The sequence below is a fragment of the Choristoneura fumiferana genome, chromosome Z (genome assembly GCF_025370935.1).
Source record: "Choristoneura fumiferana chromosome Z, NRCan_CFum_1, whole genome shotgun sequence".
Classification (NCBI taxonomy): domain Eukaryota; kingdom Metazoa; phylum Arthropoda; class Insecta; order Lepidoptera; family Tortricidae; genus Choristoneura; species Choristoneura fumiferana.
The window spans coordinates 36,733,421-36,748,283 of NC_133472.1; the positions used below are offsets into that span (position 1 = coordinate 36,733,421).

At 38.0% G+C, this 14,863-nt stretch overlaps 1 protein-coding gene and 1 long non-coding RNA gene across 2 annotated transcripts in view; one reads left to right on the plus strand and one right to left on the minus strand.

Annotated features, from left to right (window-relative positions):
* Positions 1-14,863, plus strand: part of LOC141436198 (glutamate receptor 1-like) — a gene marked incomplete in the record, with an annotated part of 178,800 nt that overhangs the window by 148,438 nt on the left and 15,499 nt on the right. Inside the window, 3 exon segments of the mRNA XM_074099087.1 lie at positions 3,985-4,238; positions 6,941-7,072; positions 7,932-8,132. Coding sequence (XP_073955188.1) covers positions 3,985-4,238; positions 6,941-7,072; positions 7,932-8,132 — 587 coding nt within the window.
* Positions 1-14,863, minus strand: part of LOC141436210 (uncharacterized) — a 144,239-nt gene that overhangs the window by 104,939 nt on the left and 24,437 nt on the right. The window lies entirely within an intron of this gene.

Consider the following 14,863-nt stretch of genomic DNA (forward strand, 5'->3'; position numbering starts at 1 on the left):
GTGGAGCGGATACCCCACCGTTAAGCAGATCCAGCGGGCCTGGGACTCCCCTCTCACCTTAACGCGACTCACGCTTCCCTCCTCGAAAACTGTCCGGACGATTCTGAACGCGCTCGTCTGGTAGCTTTTTCCGCACCCGAGGCAGGTCATTGGTTGAACGCCATGCCACATTGGCAATATTCTGAACTCAAGTACTTTGCGGATAGCAATTTCCCTAAGACTTGGGGCCAGAATATGCATTCCTCACATCTGCGCGTGTGGCATAAACGTGGATCAACTGGGACGACATGGTATTTCATGTGTTACGAGCGCCGGGCGTGTGTACCGTCATGGCACCATAAATGGCATAGTACGTCAGTCGCTTGCCACCGCGTCAGTGCCTTCGGCTTTAGAGCCGGCTGGCATGGCAAGGAACGATGGCAAGCATCCAGACGGGGTCACCCTGGTGCCGTGGAAGCTCGGTAGCGCCCTGGTGGGGGACGCTGCATGCGTTGATACTTTCGCTCTGTCTCACATCCAGGGAAGTAGCTCACAAGCCGGCGCTTGCTGTTGAGACTTTAGAGCCTTGGTCAGCCGACATGAAGTCTTTCATAAATGCCCTTTCTTCCCGGTTGGCCGACACTTCTGGGGACCCAAGAGCTGGCGCGTATTTATCCCAGCAGATCGCAAGAGCGGTCAGCATCATGCGAACCGTGCCACAGGCAGATCTTTTAGACGGGGTTTTATTATTATATATTTTTTACAGTTACATGTACATATATTAGTTAAGGTATCTTAGCTTAATAAATAAATAAATAAAATATAATAGGACACTCGACACCAATTGACCTAGTCCCAAACTAAGCCAAGCTTGTACTATGGATACTAGACAACGGATAAACATACTTATATAGATAAATCATACTTAAATACATAGTAAACGTCCAAGACCCGAGAATAAATATTCGTATTGTTCATACAAATATCTGCCCCGGCCGGGGATCGAACCCGGGACCTCAAGCTTCATAGCCAATTTCCCTAACCACTTGGACATCCGGTCGTCAGGTCGTTAGGTTAGTTCTTTTTGTCTTCTTTTTTGTACTGTTAATTTCATGGTGTTTATGTTATTTATAGTTGTTAAATTGTAGATAAATATTTAATGCACACTAAATAAATACATTTAAATTGTTAATATAATTATTACACTATTAAGCAAAAAAAAACCCTTGAAATAATTATCAACGAGTGCAATTTTCTTACGTTAAGTTGGGTCTTAGTCTGATTTTCTAGAGTAGATAAACTCCTAGTCGTTACCGAGCTAGACTTCTAAAGATAAAGAAAAAACTTTTCAATTCGAATTTGGCAGATGCTGCAAAAAGACATTTGAAAAGTTAGTACTGTGGATCGCGACGAACGCGACCGTCCAGCAGTCTACTTCCAAACATCTAAAGACTTTAGGTAGTGCGGAATGGATCCCGCTCCAACTCCACCGAAGTTAGTATCTTGTGTATTATCTTTGCTAGCTAGTTAGAAACGTTGTTCATGCGCGATCTTTAGAACTGCGTTTCAATTCCAACCAAAATGAATGATCTTTCCCTTTGACTAAAACCTAAACTAGGTAAATACTACGCACAATTTCTGTCCATCGCCAGTTTGAATTTACACGCGAGAAATAATAAACAACAATCTGGTGTGTACTTAATAAATAACAAAAAAACCGGCCAAGAGCGTGTCGGACAAATTGTGTGTTTAAATTACCTACAGCTTTCTAGCATTGATAGTCCCTGAGCAAAGCCGCGGACGGACGGACGGATGGACGGACGGACACAGACAGACAGACAGACAGACAGACAGACAGACAGACAGACAGACAGACAGACAGACAGACGGACGGACGGACGGACGGACGGACAGACGGACGGACGGACGGACAGACAGACAGACAGACAGACATGATTAGGTAAGTAAGGTAAGTATGTAAAAATTCAACATTTTTTTCGATTTTATCAATTGTGTAACCAAATAATTAACTCTAATCAAAAGAAGTATAACAACGTATACGTAGTAGTACAGAATATGCAATCATAAAATCGAAAGTCCAACCATTCAACAAGCGAATTATAATTATATGTGCTACATAAGAACAAGGCTAAAAGCATGCTTAATAATCTACTTAATAATCTATTCTAGCCATAATGGGCTTATAGCTACTTCTTCCGACAGAGGAGTGGAGACGTTGTATTCTCTGGTGAATGATGTACATAGGTACTTAGTTTTTGCAATAGGTAAACATGCAACTACATCAAACACCACCCCTATGTCTTATTTGACGATCAATAATCACCATAGAATGACTTCGAGATTACTGGAGTGTTCAGGTTTCACATATAATCATTAACCAAATAAAATCTAGCAAAATTAAAACCTAAACAAGTTTTATATACACTTTTCTTTTCATCATTGTTATATGTCTCCTAAGGTCCTTAACCTACGTGACCTACATCGGCACAATGAAGACGTAAGACAGATTCCGCTATTCATCATTCGTTCATTATGCAGCTACCGATCTGGCACTTTTATCATAATTTAAGGGTAATATCCGCGAAAAGATTGAGGCAGTGACGAAGACGAGAAGAGGGTTGACACACGGGTAATGAAGGCTTTATCGTCGGATTTGTCGCGCGTGGCATTGCCCGTGCTCCGTCGAACACTGAACATGTTACGCTTCTTTTACTGTTTTACCTGACTTTGAAAGTTCAGAAAATTTTAAAGTTGGGAAAATTTAAATTAGTTTGTACACATAAAGATAAACATATAAATACGTATATATACCTAATATTGTTTTTTTAGGTTCCGTACTTCAGTCGGTAAAAACAGAACCCTTATAAGGATCATTTTGTAGTCCTCCGTCCGTCTCTCAAGACACTTTTTCTCATGAATGCACGGAGGTCTCAAGTAAAATTAATATCATAAACTTAAAAGTACTAACGTCTGCTAATCTTTGAAACAGTGAAAAAATTAAACTTCTAAGTCAACGCTATCAAAAGATACAGTCATTAATAAAAAGTAAGTTAAAAGTCAAGAGTCAAGACCCGATAACGGAAGAATTTGCGATCTGAAAAGTATAATTAATTTCTTGTCGGTAACATTATTTAATTAATTTTTTTAACATGAAATTATTGTACAGTACATATCCTTTGATTACTTTCTATTCTGTAATTTTTGTTTTGAATGAATTTTACGGCTTCGCTTCTAGATCAATCATAGTACGGCTTAACATATATGTACAGAAAGCTTATGTCACCAAGTAAGTCTGTCTCTCGTAAATGAAATATTCTCATGGGAAACGCGTAACTTACCTACTCCACATGAGCGAACTGACAACATGAGATGTTCATAAACATTTATTTTATCAAACGGACTGTTGCTATTAGCCTCTGATGGGTATTATAGCTTACCAAGAGAAGGCGACCCATCAGAGGGGCAGCTCAGTAAAAAAGTTAGAAAACACTATGATGGTTTGTTAAAAAGCTAATTAGCGCTATCTGTTGACACTTGCAGAGAAATCATAGAATTTTACCAATTTAATCTTTCTTATGTGTTTGATATCCCCAAAGCTGGTTTTTTTTCTTGGAAACCTATTTTGATATTAATATCTCAATCATAATCATAATTCTGGGATTTTACTGAATTCCTATGAATGATAATGAAAAACTCGTACGAATTCCTAAACGTTAAATCGTGGCTCTAAAATGAGCCATTGAGGTATATTAAATCAGCAATCTCAATCAGTAAGGCGCGAGCAAAATGGAAAAAAACACTCGAATAATCGAGACTACTACGAAATTCGACAATCATTGTTCGTATCGGAATGTCCCTCTCACTATCGTATTAAATAATATTAGAGTCAGCGGGACGGCAAGATACGAAGTTCGAATTTTGCTCTTCGTAGTATATAGAGCCAGACGCCAGTGGAACAACTGCTAACCCTTATTTGTTTTCCAGGTTTGCTGCGTCTACAGCAACTGTACCAGAGTCTACAGCCGGGGAACGCGACGTTCCGCATATCTAACGTGAAGCGGGTAACCAACGCTTCGGACGTGGTCGGCTTCCTGGTCGCCCTCGAGAGGCTCGACCGTTGGAGCAACAAATACGTGGTCCTCGATTCCACGACACAACTAGCCAAGGACGCGCTCATACTACACGTGCGCGACGTGCAACTCGGACGGCGGAACTATCATTACTTTTTAAGCGGATTGGTATGTAATCCTCTAATCTTTTCCACACTTGCTAAAATATAAAAATTACTATTGAATTCAAGAGTTATTCCTATCTCGCGTTTTTAATATCTTTTAATTCTGTTTTGGAAGAATTAATGCAGGTTTTATCTATCTACTCGTAAATTTATTTGAAACTAGCTGTTGCCCGCGGCTTTGGCCACGTTGTAATTTTTCTAAATTTTCTTCCATAAAATCCTTCTCCTGACAATAACGAACACTATAAAAATGTTTTGTAAAATCGGTCCAGACGTTCCCGAGTTTTGCGCTTAGCAACACATTTTACGATTCATTTTTATTTATATATATACTTAGAAGATTAAATGGAGATTGAAATCGCGAGTGATTTAGTTAGTATATTACGAGATTTTAGACCAGCCATTCAAAATTTAACTCTTCCTACACTAAGGCCCTGCCGCAAATTCTCAAAAAGCTAATACAAAAGTGACAGAATCTCGTTTAAAGCGCATTAACGCGCGTTACAGTTGCGCGTCTTCTGTGCCTAAAAAGTACGCCGTGTGCATAGGCCCTAACCAACTATTATAATAGCCGCAGATGGAAAATGATTGATGAATACTTTAATGTACCTATTTGCGGACTTTCCAAACGCTATAGTACTGGCGATACGTAGGAGTTTTTGCCATTGTTCAAAACTCTATATTCAAATAAATTACATAAAGGGTGCGTTTTGACAGAAACAGAGATGTGCAGAATTGACCAATCAAATAAGTTATATACTAGCTTTTACCCGCAGCTTCACTGGCGTGAACAATAAACATTTCAAAGAAGCAAGCAATCAAGTAAGCACGCAAGTGAAAAGAGCATGTAAGCAAGTATGTAATTATGCAAGAAATGGTGCAAACAAGCATGCAAACAACAGTTCAAACAAGCATACTCCCAAATGTGCAAGAAATTGTGCAAGCAAGCATGCAAACAATCATGCGAGAAAGCAAGCTTGCAAGGAGCATGTAATTTTGCAAGAAATAGTGCAAGCAAGCATACAAGCAAGCATGCAAGCAAACATACAGGCAAGCATGCAAGCAAGCATGCAAGCTAGAATGCAAGCAGCAAACAACAGATCAAGCAAGCATACTCCCAAATATGCAGGCGATAATGCAAGCAAGCATCCAAGCAAGCAGTGTTAGTACGCCAGTGGTGGTAGTGAAAATCAGTTATTTGGTTTAAATAGCCGTTACCCGCGACTCCGTCCGCGTAGTATTCGGTTATCGCTATCCTGCGGGAACTATGCAATTTTCCGGTATAAAAACAACCTTATGCCGGGACTCAAACTGTCTGTATACTGAATTTCTTTTTGATATTCCTGCGTAAATTGTGTTGAGTGAATTTGGGATGGGTTCATTTGACATCCACATTAACCTCATACCGCAATTTTTTTTCGTGGACGTCATTTTGGATTTCTAAATACCCTTTCGACAGTTATGGCGCTTCCAATGATACCTTATTATGCTGAAATAAGTCCAGAAGTTAAGGTTACTCTTAAAAGACATATAACCCTCCTTCGGGCTTTCAGAGTCTCTGCCCATAATTCATCTAATTTAATAATAAAATTACAATTTAAATAGAAATGAAAATAACTATGTACTTTAGACTGAAGATTAAAAAATAAATTTCGTCCTGAATAGTTTCCCTTGAGTTTGATTTCGACAGTGACGTCATGCGCGCGCACTTGAAGCTCATTGGATATTCGTTTCTGGACATCATAAATACGGGATCCCTTTTGTTCATAAATGTTTTCGACATATTTAAATATGGCATAATTCATTTCGCATAATTTGTATTAGCAGTTGCATAGTAGTACTTTGACCACTACTTTGTTTGGCATATTACGGTTTAAGAATAATTTTAGTTGGACTAATATATATTTGACTGATGTATATTATGCATTGTATTGTAGCTTTCACTAGCTATTTTAACTTATAAACTCACTTTTTGTCTGTCCCTAACTGAATGCTCCTCTCATTCACTCAAAGTTTGACTGGTAGAGATCCCTTAAAGGGATAAGTTCGCCTTTGTACATATATCTCAATGTTTGTCAATTGTGCTTGTTACTTTTTTATATTAATTGTTATTATTACTTCTTTACTCATTGTGATACTTTAACACGTTAGGGTTTAAATAATTAATTATTTTTTTGAATGGAATGTCGGATTATATTTTCTTTATGTATGACCACGCATTTATTAAATATAGATTAAATAAAATAAAATAATAATAATAAGAAGAAGACAAAGAAAACTTATCTGAGAAACCTTAACTAAATATATCTATTTGTTACCATAAAAATAAAAATTATAAAAAGAACACCCCGTCCAAAAGATCTGCCTGTGGCAGAGTTCCCATGATGCTGGCCGCATTACCCCTTTGTTACTTATTTTATACAATAAAGAGTTTACATACATACATACATACATTATGCATATTAATAATTAGGCTAATAATTATTTGACATATTTTTCAGAAACCATAATTTCAGTTCCAACATTTTATTTAAGTGATAATACAAGATAAAGTCCTGACTTTATTGAATAAAATAAAAATACATTTCATAAGTATATGTAGGTAATAAGTATTATATATAGTTTATGATGAGAAAAGTTTACAAATGATTATTGTGATTATCGGTCGTACAAATACACGTTTAAAATGGATTTGTGCTTATTCAGGTGATGGACGATCGCTGGGAGAAAGAGGTCACAGAATTCGGCGCTATTAACATAACTGGATTTAGAGTCCTGGACTTCTCTAGGAAAGTCGTTCGGGATTTTATCGACGTTTGGAAAAGGGACTCAATTTCGGTAGGAAATAACAATACTAAAGGTATACCTACTCTAAATTAAAGCCAAATAACAACAATGAGCGGTTGTTTGAGTTATATGCTTTGTAACTTTCCAGCAATTATTTCTTTGTTTACTAAAGATTGATACAACTCCAACGACTTATAGATTTAAACAATTATGCTGCGTGCTGAAAATATAAGCATACTTGACTTGTTTTCATTCTACTTAATTTGCCTTTTGTGATTGAGTTTTAGAGAAAAATATCGTATCGAAGATGTGCTTGAAATATAATCAACATTGATATGGGAATATCGGGAGTGAGGAGGGTGAGGTTCCACTGATAGGAATGAAGGGGTGCAAGTCCCTATTACATACAAGCACGTGATGGCCATGTCAAACAGCCGCTAGCAGCAATTTCTCGGTGAAACACTCGCCGCAATCATAATGAATTTCTAATTGTATATTCAATGGGCGGACGTCTTGATCTCCCTTTTTGGAGAAATCGGCTTGTTAATCACTTAGAAAGATTATTACCAATAATACCGATCTTGGTTCTATTGCTCTAGAAAGTTCACGCTCAGAGATGATTTTACCGATTAAGTAGTTGAACCTGATTGGAATTTTTTAGCGCATTTAAGGAAACTTTTTAGCTTTTGTCTAAATTCAATTATTTTATTATTTCAAAATGACATCATACTTACGTATCCATTATTAAATTTCATAGATTCGTTTTACATAGTTTTTGAGGGGGTACTTTTGTGGCCGTACGTGCTTTGTCAACCAATAGCTATACCACACTACATACACATAACAGATTTCGAATCCATTTGAAATAAGAACACACACATCTTTTATAACTTATTTGTATCTAACACAGGCTCAAGCGGCTCTTACATACGACGCTGTGCAAGTGTTGATAGACGCCATCTTGCGTCTCCTGCGCAAGAAACCTGACATTTTTAGAGGGCCGATGCGACGAAACGCCAACATCAATGGGAGCCGTATCATGGACTGCAACCCTAAAGGCAAGATAGTGCCGTACGAACATGGAGACAAGATATCCAGGATGATTAAAAAGGTGCTAAAACAGTATATTATGGCCTCTGTTGCAAATTTTTATGCTGAAAACATTTTAAATTTAACAAAGACACATTAACATACCACAGATGAAACGTGTCAGTTTTAGAACAGAATGCAATTTCTTTCACTTTTGTTTGAATGGTTTTGATGAGTCTTTGTCTATTCTATACCTATAATTTTATTGATGATTTTTTAATATTTTTCGAACAAAAGCCGGTCAGATTTTTGTTCCCAGTTACGTTCTATTCTCTTGGGTAAATTGTGATCCCCCTATTGGCCCTGCGAGTGATTGATACCATTCATGTGAATGCCATTGCGATTTCGTGCGAATGCTTCGTTATTTATGCGTATTGTGATTGCTGGGATCATTGTGAATAATTTAATAAAATGTTAACTATGACGTGGACACCGTTCACAAATATGTTCTGATTCCATAAAATTAACTTATTGCTTCATATGACATAAATTATTAAATATAATAATCTTCTCACGTAAAATATCGCAACCAAGGGACAAGCATGACGCTAGGCAGAATTGTTTAATCGTTAGGATTATATTATACAGATAGGAAAGTCTCCTTTACTTGGAATCCGAAATATTAACCGTTTGAATAGTAAACTGAAGCTATTTTGTAACGATGCCTTGAAACTTGGTGGCTAGTCCTCATCCGTATACTTGAAGCCACTGTAGACAGCAGTATAGATCAAATACTGGCTCGATGGAATGTGAGAGGCTAAGTGCCTCTTGACCGTAAGGAAAGGGTAGGCTTACTGTGTTTAATACAATATACATTATACTTACATTATACAAAAGGTAGGTGTGATCTGACAAGTCCATCGTAGTTTTTACAGGTTGTTCTAAAAAGAAGTATCGTTAAGCGGCAATCTTCCGTTGGATACTTTCGGATATCTTAGCCAGTTTTAGAAATCTCATGTCATTAATTCATTCTTCCTGCGGTTGATTCCCTGCTTTAAAATTGTACACACTCTGATATCCCTAAATGACTCCTGACTCCTGTAGCAAATTACTATCACAATTTTGGCGACGACTTTCAAATGATTTTTTTAAAGGGGGACTGAATAACTACGATTAGGTACAATATATGAAAGAAAGAAAGAAAGAAAATACATTTATTCGGAACAGTGACAGAATAATTACATAAAAGTAAGACAAAGAGTACAGTGTTACTGTTCACGAAACGGACCCACTTCAGCATAATGCCGGCTCAAGAGCTGGCGCTGGTCTTCCGGTGGGACCGTGAGGCCGTCATTGCACGCTGCACGTGCGACCGGACCGTGCCTAATTGTGTATATATGGGGTATAGGTACACAACATCCGTGGACAAAATCAGTGTGCGTAATGTTAAACGCGCTCGCGTTTGCGATCGCATTCAGTCGAAAGTAGTGAAAACGATTGTGAGTTGAGAACAGGGTTGTTTTTTAGACAATAAGGCCTCTCAACACAATGTTTTTGACTGCCGCGGTCAATAATTTTATAATTTAAATTCGGATTTTGTTCCGCGTACTCTGATTTGAGAGAAGCTCGATATTTCGGCAGAGTTGCGTACGCCATGATCACGAGACGACTGGAGAATTGCGGGCATGCTGGTATAACTCTCGGTCAGAAAAACAACTAAAGCTATAAGTCTGCCGTTGCGCACGAAAATACGAAATACCCAATTTTTAATCTAGAAGATGATTTTAAGTTGTCAAGTACATGGTCACCAGTGCTAAATATAGTTAAACCTGATCGTGCTCGTGATAATAGGAAAAAAAATAGTGATACTGTGAGTGTATTTTGCCGTGACTTTAAAGCGAGTTCGAGTTACAGTAATAGTGGGCAACTTGTTAGGAAGAGGGTAGATCGGTTACGTCCGATTTATTTTTCTGACTTACAACCCGCAATTGACTGGTATAAATCCGCAATTTCCCAGTCATCTCGTGATCATGGCGCATGCAACTGTGCCGAAATATCGAGCTTCTCTAAAATCAAGGTACGCGGCACAAAACCCGAATTTAAATCATAAAATAAGGCCTCTGCTGAAGCTGGCACGGCCAGTAGACAAATTCAAGCAGGTACGCAAAGACATTGCGCTTCGTACCCGTAATAATACATCCATCACAGCACAGTAGTAAATCCTTGTCTTTGTTTGAATATTGTATTGAAATCAGTACTTACTTCTTAGTTAAGTGTCTATTTAAAAAAAATATCGGTTTTAGTTTTTTTGTGGACACGGCTAGATAAATAAATGTCTATCTCTCGCTGTCCTCTCGTCTTTTCTTTTGGCACTCTACTACTCGTTCTAAATGCCCCAAATCATCTCTTTACGTCCTTTCAGGTCTGTTTCTGCTCTAGTACCTTTCACGTAGTATCCCATTAGGTTATTTCTCTAAAACTAATTCATATAACTACTAGGTACTATACTAACTAATTTATTTTATTCCATTAAAGTTTTTCTTGTTCAAAAGCATAGAAATTTCCGGAAAATTTTATTGGCTTTGTCGGTTTTTATGTTAGTTTTCGTGAAATAACATACCGCGTTAAATCCAGTCCTTCTCCTTATATGGGACTCGTACGTTCTTATTACCGTATAAAAATAAAAGTGTCTCATAAAGGTTAGATGGAGGGACTCTCCTTCCAACCCGTGTTACCCATTATAATTGCAAAAAGTAGAATGATCTTTGGATATGACATGCTTGTGTCAGGGCTATGGTGGTATACCTACTAATTACACTGAATAAACATGTAAATTGTGTATTTTGTGTAGGTAATTTACGCAAAAAAACAGCGGAGCGCGAGTTAAGCTTGCGCGCGCACTGAGAGTTCAGACAACGAATCACGAAGTGACTATTATAAAGGTTTTCTTTTTCTTTTTGAGGTACGGAACCCTTAAATTTATTTTTCATTATATATTTTTATCTACGTTTTATTATAAAATAAGTATCTTTATTATTGCAGTTGTCACTCAATTAGCTTGTAGGTACGCGTGGCTTCACCTCCGTGGCAGCGTGGCTTTCAAGCAAACATTCGCACCCTTTTCAGACAGACTGACAAGACTGACTTCAGCCTTCTGCTGTTTTCCTCGATTCGCCGAGGGCAAAGTATTTAATGTAGCACATTTAATTAAACGGCATGTCATTGCAAGCAAGCGTCAGTCTCTACAAACAGTCGACTTTATTAGTTCCGTAAGTCGATTCTCATAAAGTAGACAGAAAAGACGGGCTGGTCAGTTTGTAGTCGCTTATCTTTAAAATCTAAATTGTTTGTGAACTCTGTTAGAAGATCGCCTCCAACCGTGTCTTTAGAGCAAGAATAATAATGGAATCCAATGATTTTATAATTAAAGATAATTTATTTTTGTATTTGAATGGAAACATAATTTAATGAAGATACGTCACACATAATATTCTCACAAAAATCTAAAAACGTGTTTCATAATTCGGCAGCAGCACATGCATACACTTTACGTTTTTATGTCCTTTTTATTAACCAACTGCCCGAGGAGAGCCCTCCTTCGGGCATTGGTCCAGTTATGTAAAACATATCTACGGTTGTCAGTTCCTCTAACGTCACTTGAGGCTACACCTTTGACTACCATTTTGGTACCTTTTGACGCTTAACCTTTCGCGTATCCAGACACAGATAACATGTGCCAAATTAGGGCTCTCTTTTTCTATTTTTTTATTTTAATCTGTACAATTTGTATTCTTCGAAACAAATGAGACTAAAACGCATTTTTTTTTTCATTTCTAACGTACGAAGATTTAGTTTTCTGTGCGCTAACAACATATTATCTATTTCTTTGTCATCAACTTAAGTAGCCTGAAAAGAACTGATGGTATGTAACTTACCTTTAACTCCAAATTTCCCCCCGTGTGGTGCGTGCCCCGTTCTACGGCGATTTAGTCGCGATAAAAATTGAATACCTGAACTAAAAAAAAACTTGAAAAATTCTATGTGTGTCGCAGTTGATTGCTGTTTTTTTTTTATATTTGTAACTCTATGCTCTGTCGTAGAGTAAGGCGCGCTCAGGTTAGTTGTGTGGTGAATACTTTTTTTTCCTTTCAATTCAAACTAGTCCATACAGCTTTATAGTTACGGTCGGTTCCCTAACTTATGTATCTACTTTTTCATACTAGTTGTATAGAAAAGTGTATAAGTATACACTTTTTCACAAACATGCTCAAGCAATGTTTTTTAATTACGTCATTAGAGACATGAAGTTTCTCATTTACGGCTCCCTACCACCTCCCTACATAACTTCTTAGGTGCAGAAGTATGTATGAAAATCCATTATTGTCCGGCTCTAACTTTTTAAATTTGCTTACTAACATTAAACTGACAAAAGAAAAATTACAAACGCCAACCACCTACTGTGTAAGCATTGCGGTGCGATGCGATGCGATGCGACGACGGACGGACGAAATGGATGGATGGACGGATGGATGGACGGACGGACGGACGGACTGATGGGCGGACGGACATGGACGAAAGGACGGACGGATGGATGGATGGATGGATGGATGGATGGAACGGATGGATGGAAGGACGGATGGATGGACGGACGGAAAACAGGGGACGGAAGGAACGGACTGATGGGCGGACGGACAATGTTGGATGGATGGATGGAGATGGATGGATGGAAAATGGATACATGGACGGATGGAAGGGCGATTAACGGATGGAAGGACGTGGATGGATATTTGGATCAACGGACGGACGGAGGACTGATGGACGACGGACGGATGGACGGAAATAATGACGGACGGACGGACTGATGGACGGACGGACCGATGGACGAAAGGACGGACGGAGCCTCGGACGGACGGACGGATGGATGGATCGGTTTTGCAATATGGATGGACGGACGGAAGGACTGATGGACGGACGGACGGATGGCGGAAGGATCGGACGGATCGGACTGATGGAAAGACAACGGATTAACGGAAGTACGGATTGGACGGATGGATGGATTATCGTATGGCTTACAAATTACGCGTATTAATAGTTGTTTAAATAAGTAAATTGGCATCACAGTCTGGTTAACGCTTCCTGTACAAAGTGGTTATATTTATAATTAACCATTTGATTCCGTTTAACATTTTTTTTGTAGTTCTTAATAACGTGTTGAAATCTAGCCTGTTTACTCGTAGAGATGCACACGTGTAGAATATGGGTCCGTTAAACTGGCGCATATTATATTAAATGGCATTTTTTTTTCTCTAAATTCACTTACTTTAATTCCATACTTATCGCTTCAACAATTAAAAATCAAATGTCAACTTGAACTTCCGCTATGTAGTGCCACAAGAGTTGAAGTGAATGATTACACACACACCTACATGAAGAACTGATTGCATAAGCAGAATGAATTAAATGAATGAGTTAATTTCAAAATCCCGCTGACATTACATGAGATGTTCTTATGTTCGTGACCTCAACTCTGGTGGCACTACCTATATCACCAACTCCGTTTTTCCGTGGATGTGACACAAATAACAACTTTATTTAGCATTTGTGACCCATTTTACTAATTCTCTGTAATAATAAAAAATAATAGTACCTACTGGAAAGTATTTCATAAGTCGTGTAGTCGGGGTGAGGGCGGCAGCCCGCGGACTCGTCCCGGACGGCGATTAATTAGGTTTCACCGGTTGACGCCTAATTAACCCCCATTCTGCCGACCGATCTGCACGCGGATATGAAAAACCCTTTCCATCGCTTTTTTCTCACCTGAATTAATTTTCTGCTCTAAATGTGTTTGCAGAGTTGAATAAATAAACGAGAACTTCTGATTTATGTTTTAGCATAAAATTGTATGTCTAAAGATTCATAATTTTAGTAGCGACACTAGTTTGAACGTCAGGCATCAACAACCCAACAACAATACTTGCAATAACGCTAGCCGTCAAGTGCACCTAAATACATAAATAAAATGAACTTTATTCAGTAAGTACCATAAATGTAACAACTGCTTACTTACAAATCAACTAGGACCACAAATTTGAGGCATAATATAATAAAATAAATAAAATAATAAAAATTCATAACTAAATTAGTAACACTTACTGACTAACAAAGTAATAATGCTATGTAAGTATACATTATTTTATATTGCATAATATCGAGCAAAAATAAAATGTTAAGTCACTTACAGTAATGGCGACCGATCGAGAATATCCTCAAATTATATTACTATCAACTGTGCTACTGTCAATAGACACAATTTTTGTATCTGTTTTGTTTTTTACGCGAAATAGGGTACTTTGCAGGTAGACGGATAAGAAAGCCTTAAAATTGGGTTACTGATTTAACAACCGGTCTACACAAGATTACAAGATATCACAAAATGTCCAGAATATTTCATTAAAGTGGTGTCACACGAACGAACAAATCCAAAAACAAAGCAAAGATTTTCCACCGGAAGTTTTAATTCAAGGACTTTTCATATATGATTACATTTTGAATATCGGCTAAACATTGGTCAATTTCCATTAGATATTATAAAAAAAAATAGGCTACGTGCGAGTCGGACTCGCACACCGAGGGTGCCATATTTTTTTTTAAGTCGCTATGTCAAACACCTACTTTGTGCGCTTTAAAAAGCCGTATTTATAAAAATCCAGTGTTAGTAGAGCTCTGCTTCTAAACAAAATGTACGAAGAGTTCATTTCACGTGGGGCACACGTGGGGGGACAAGCGACGCCCGTCATACAGTTTGCGATAGTT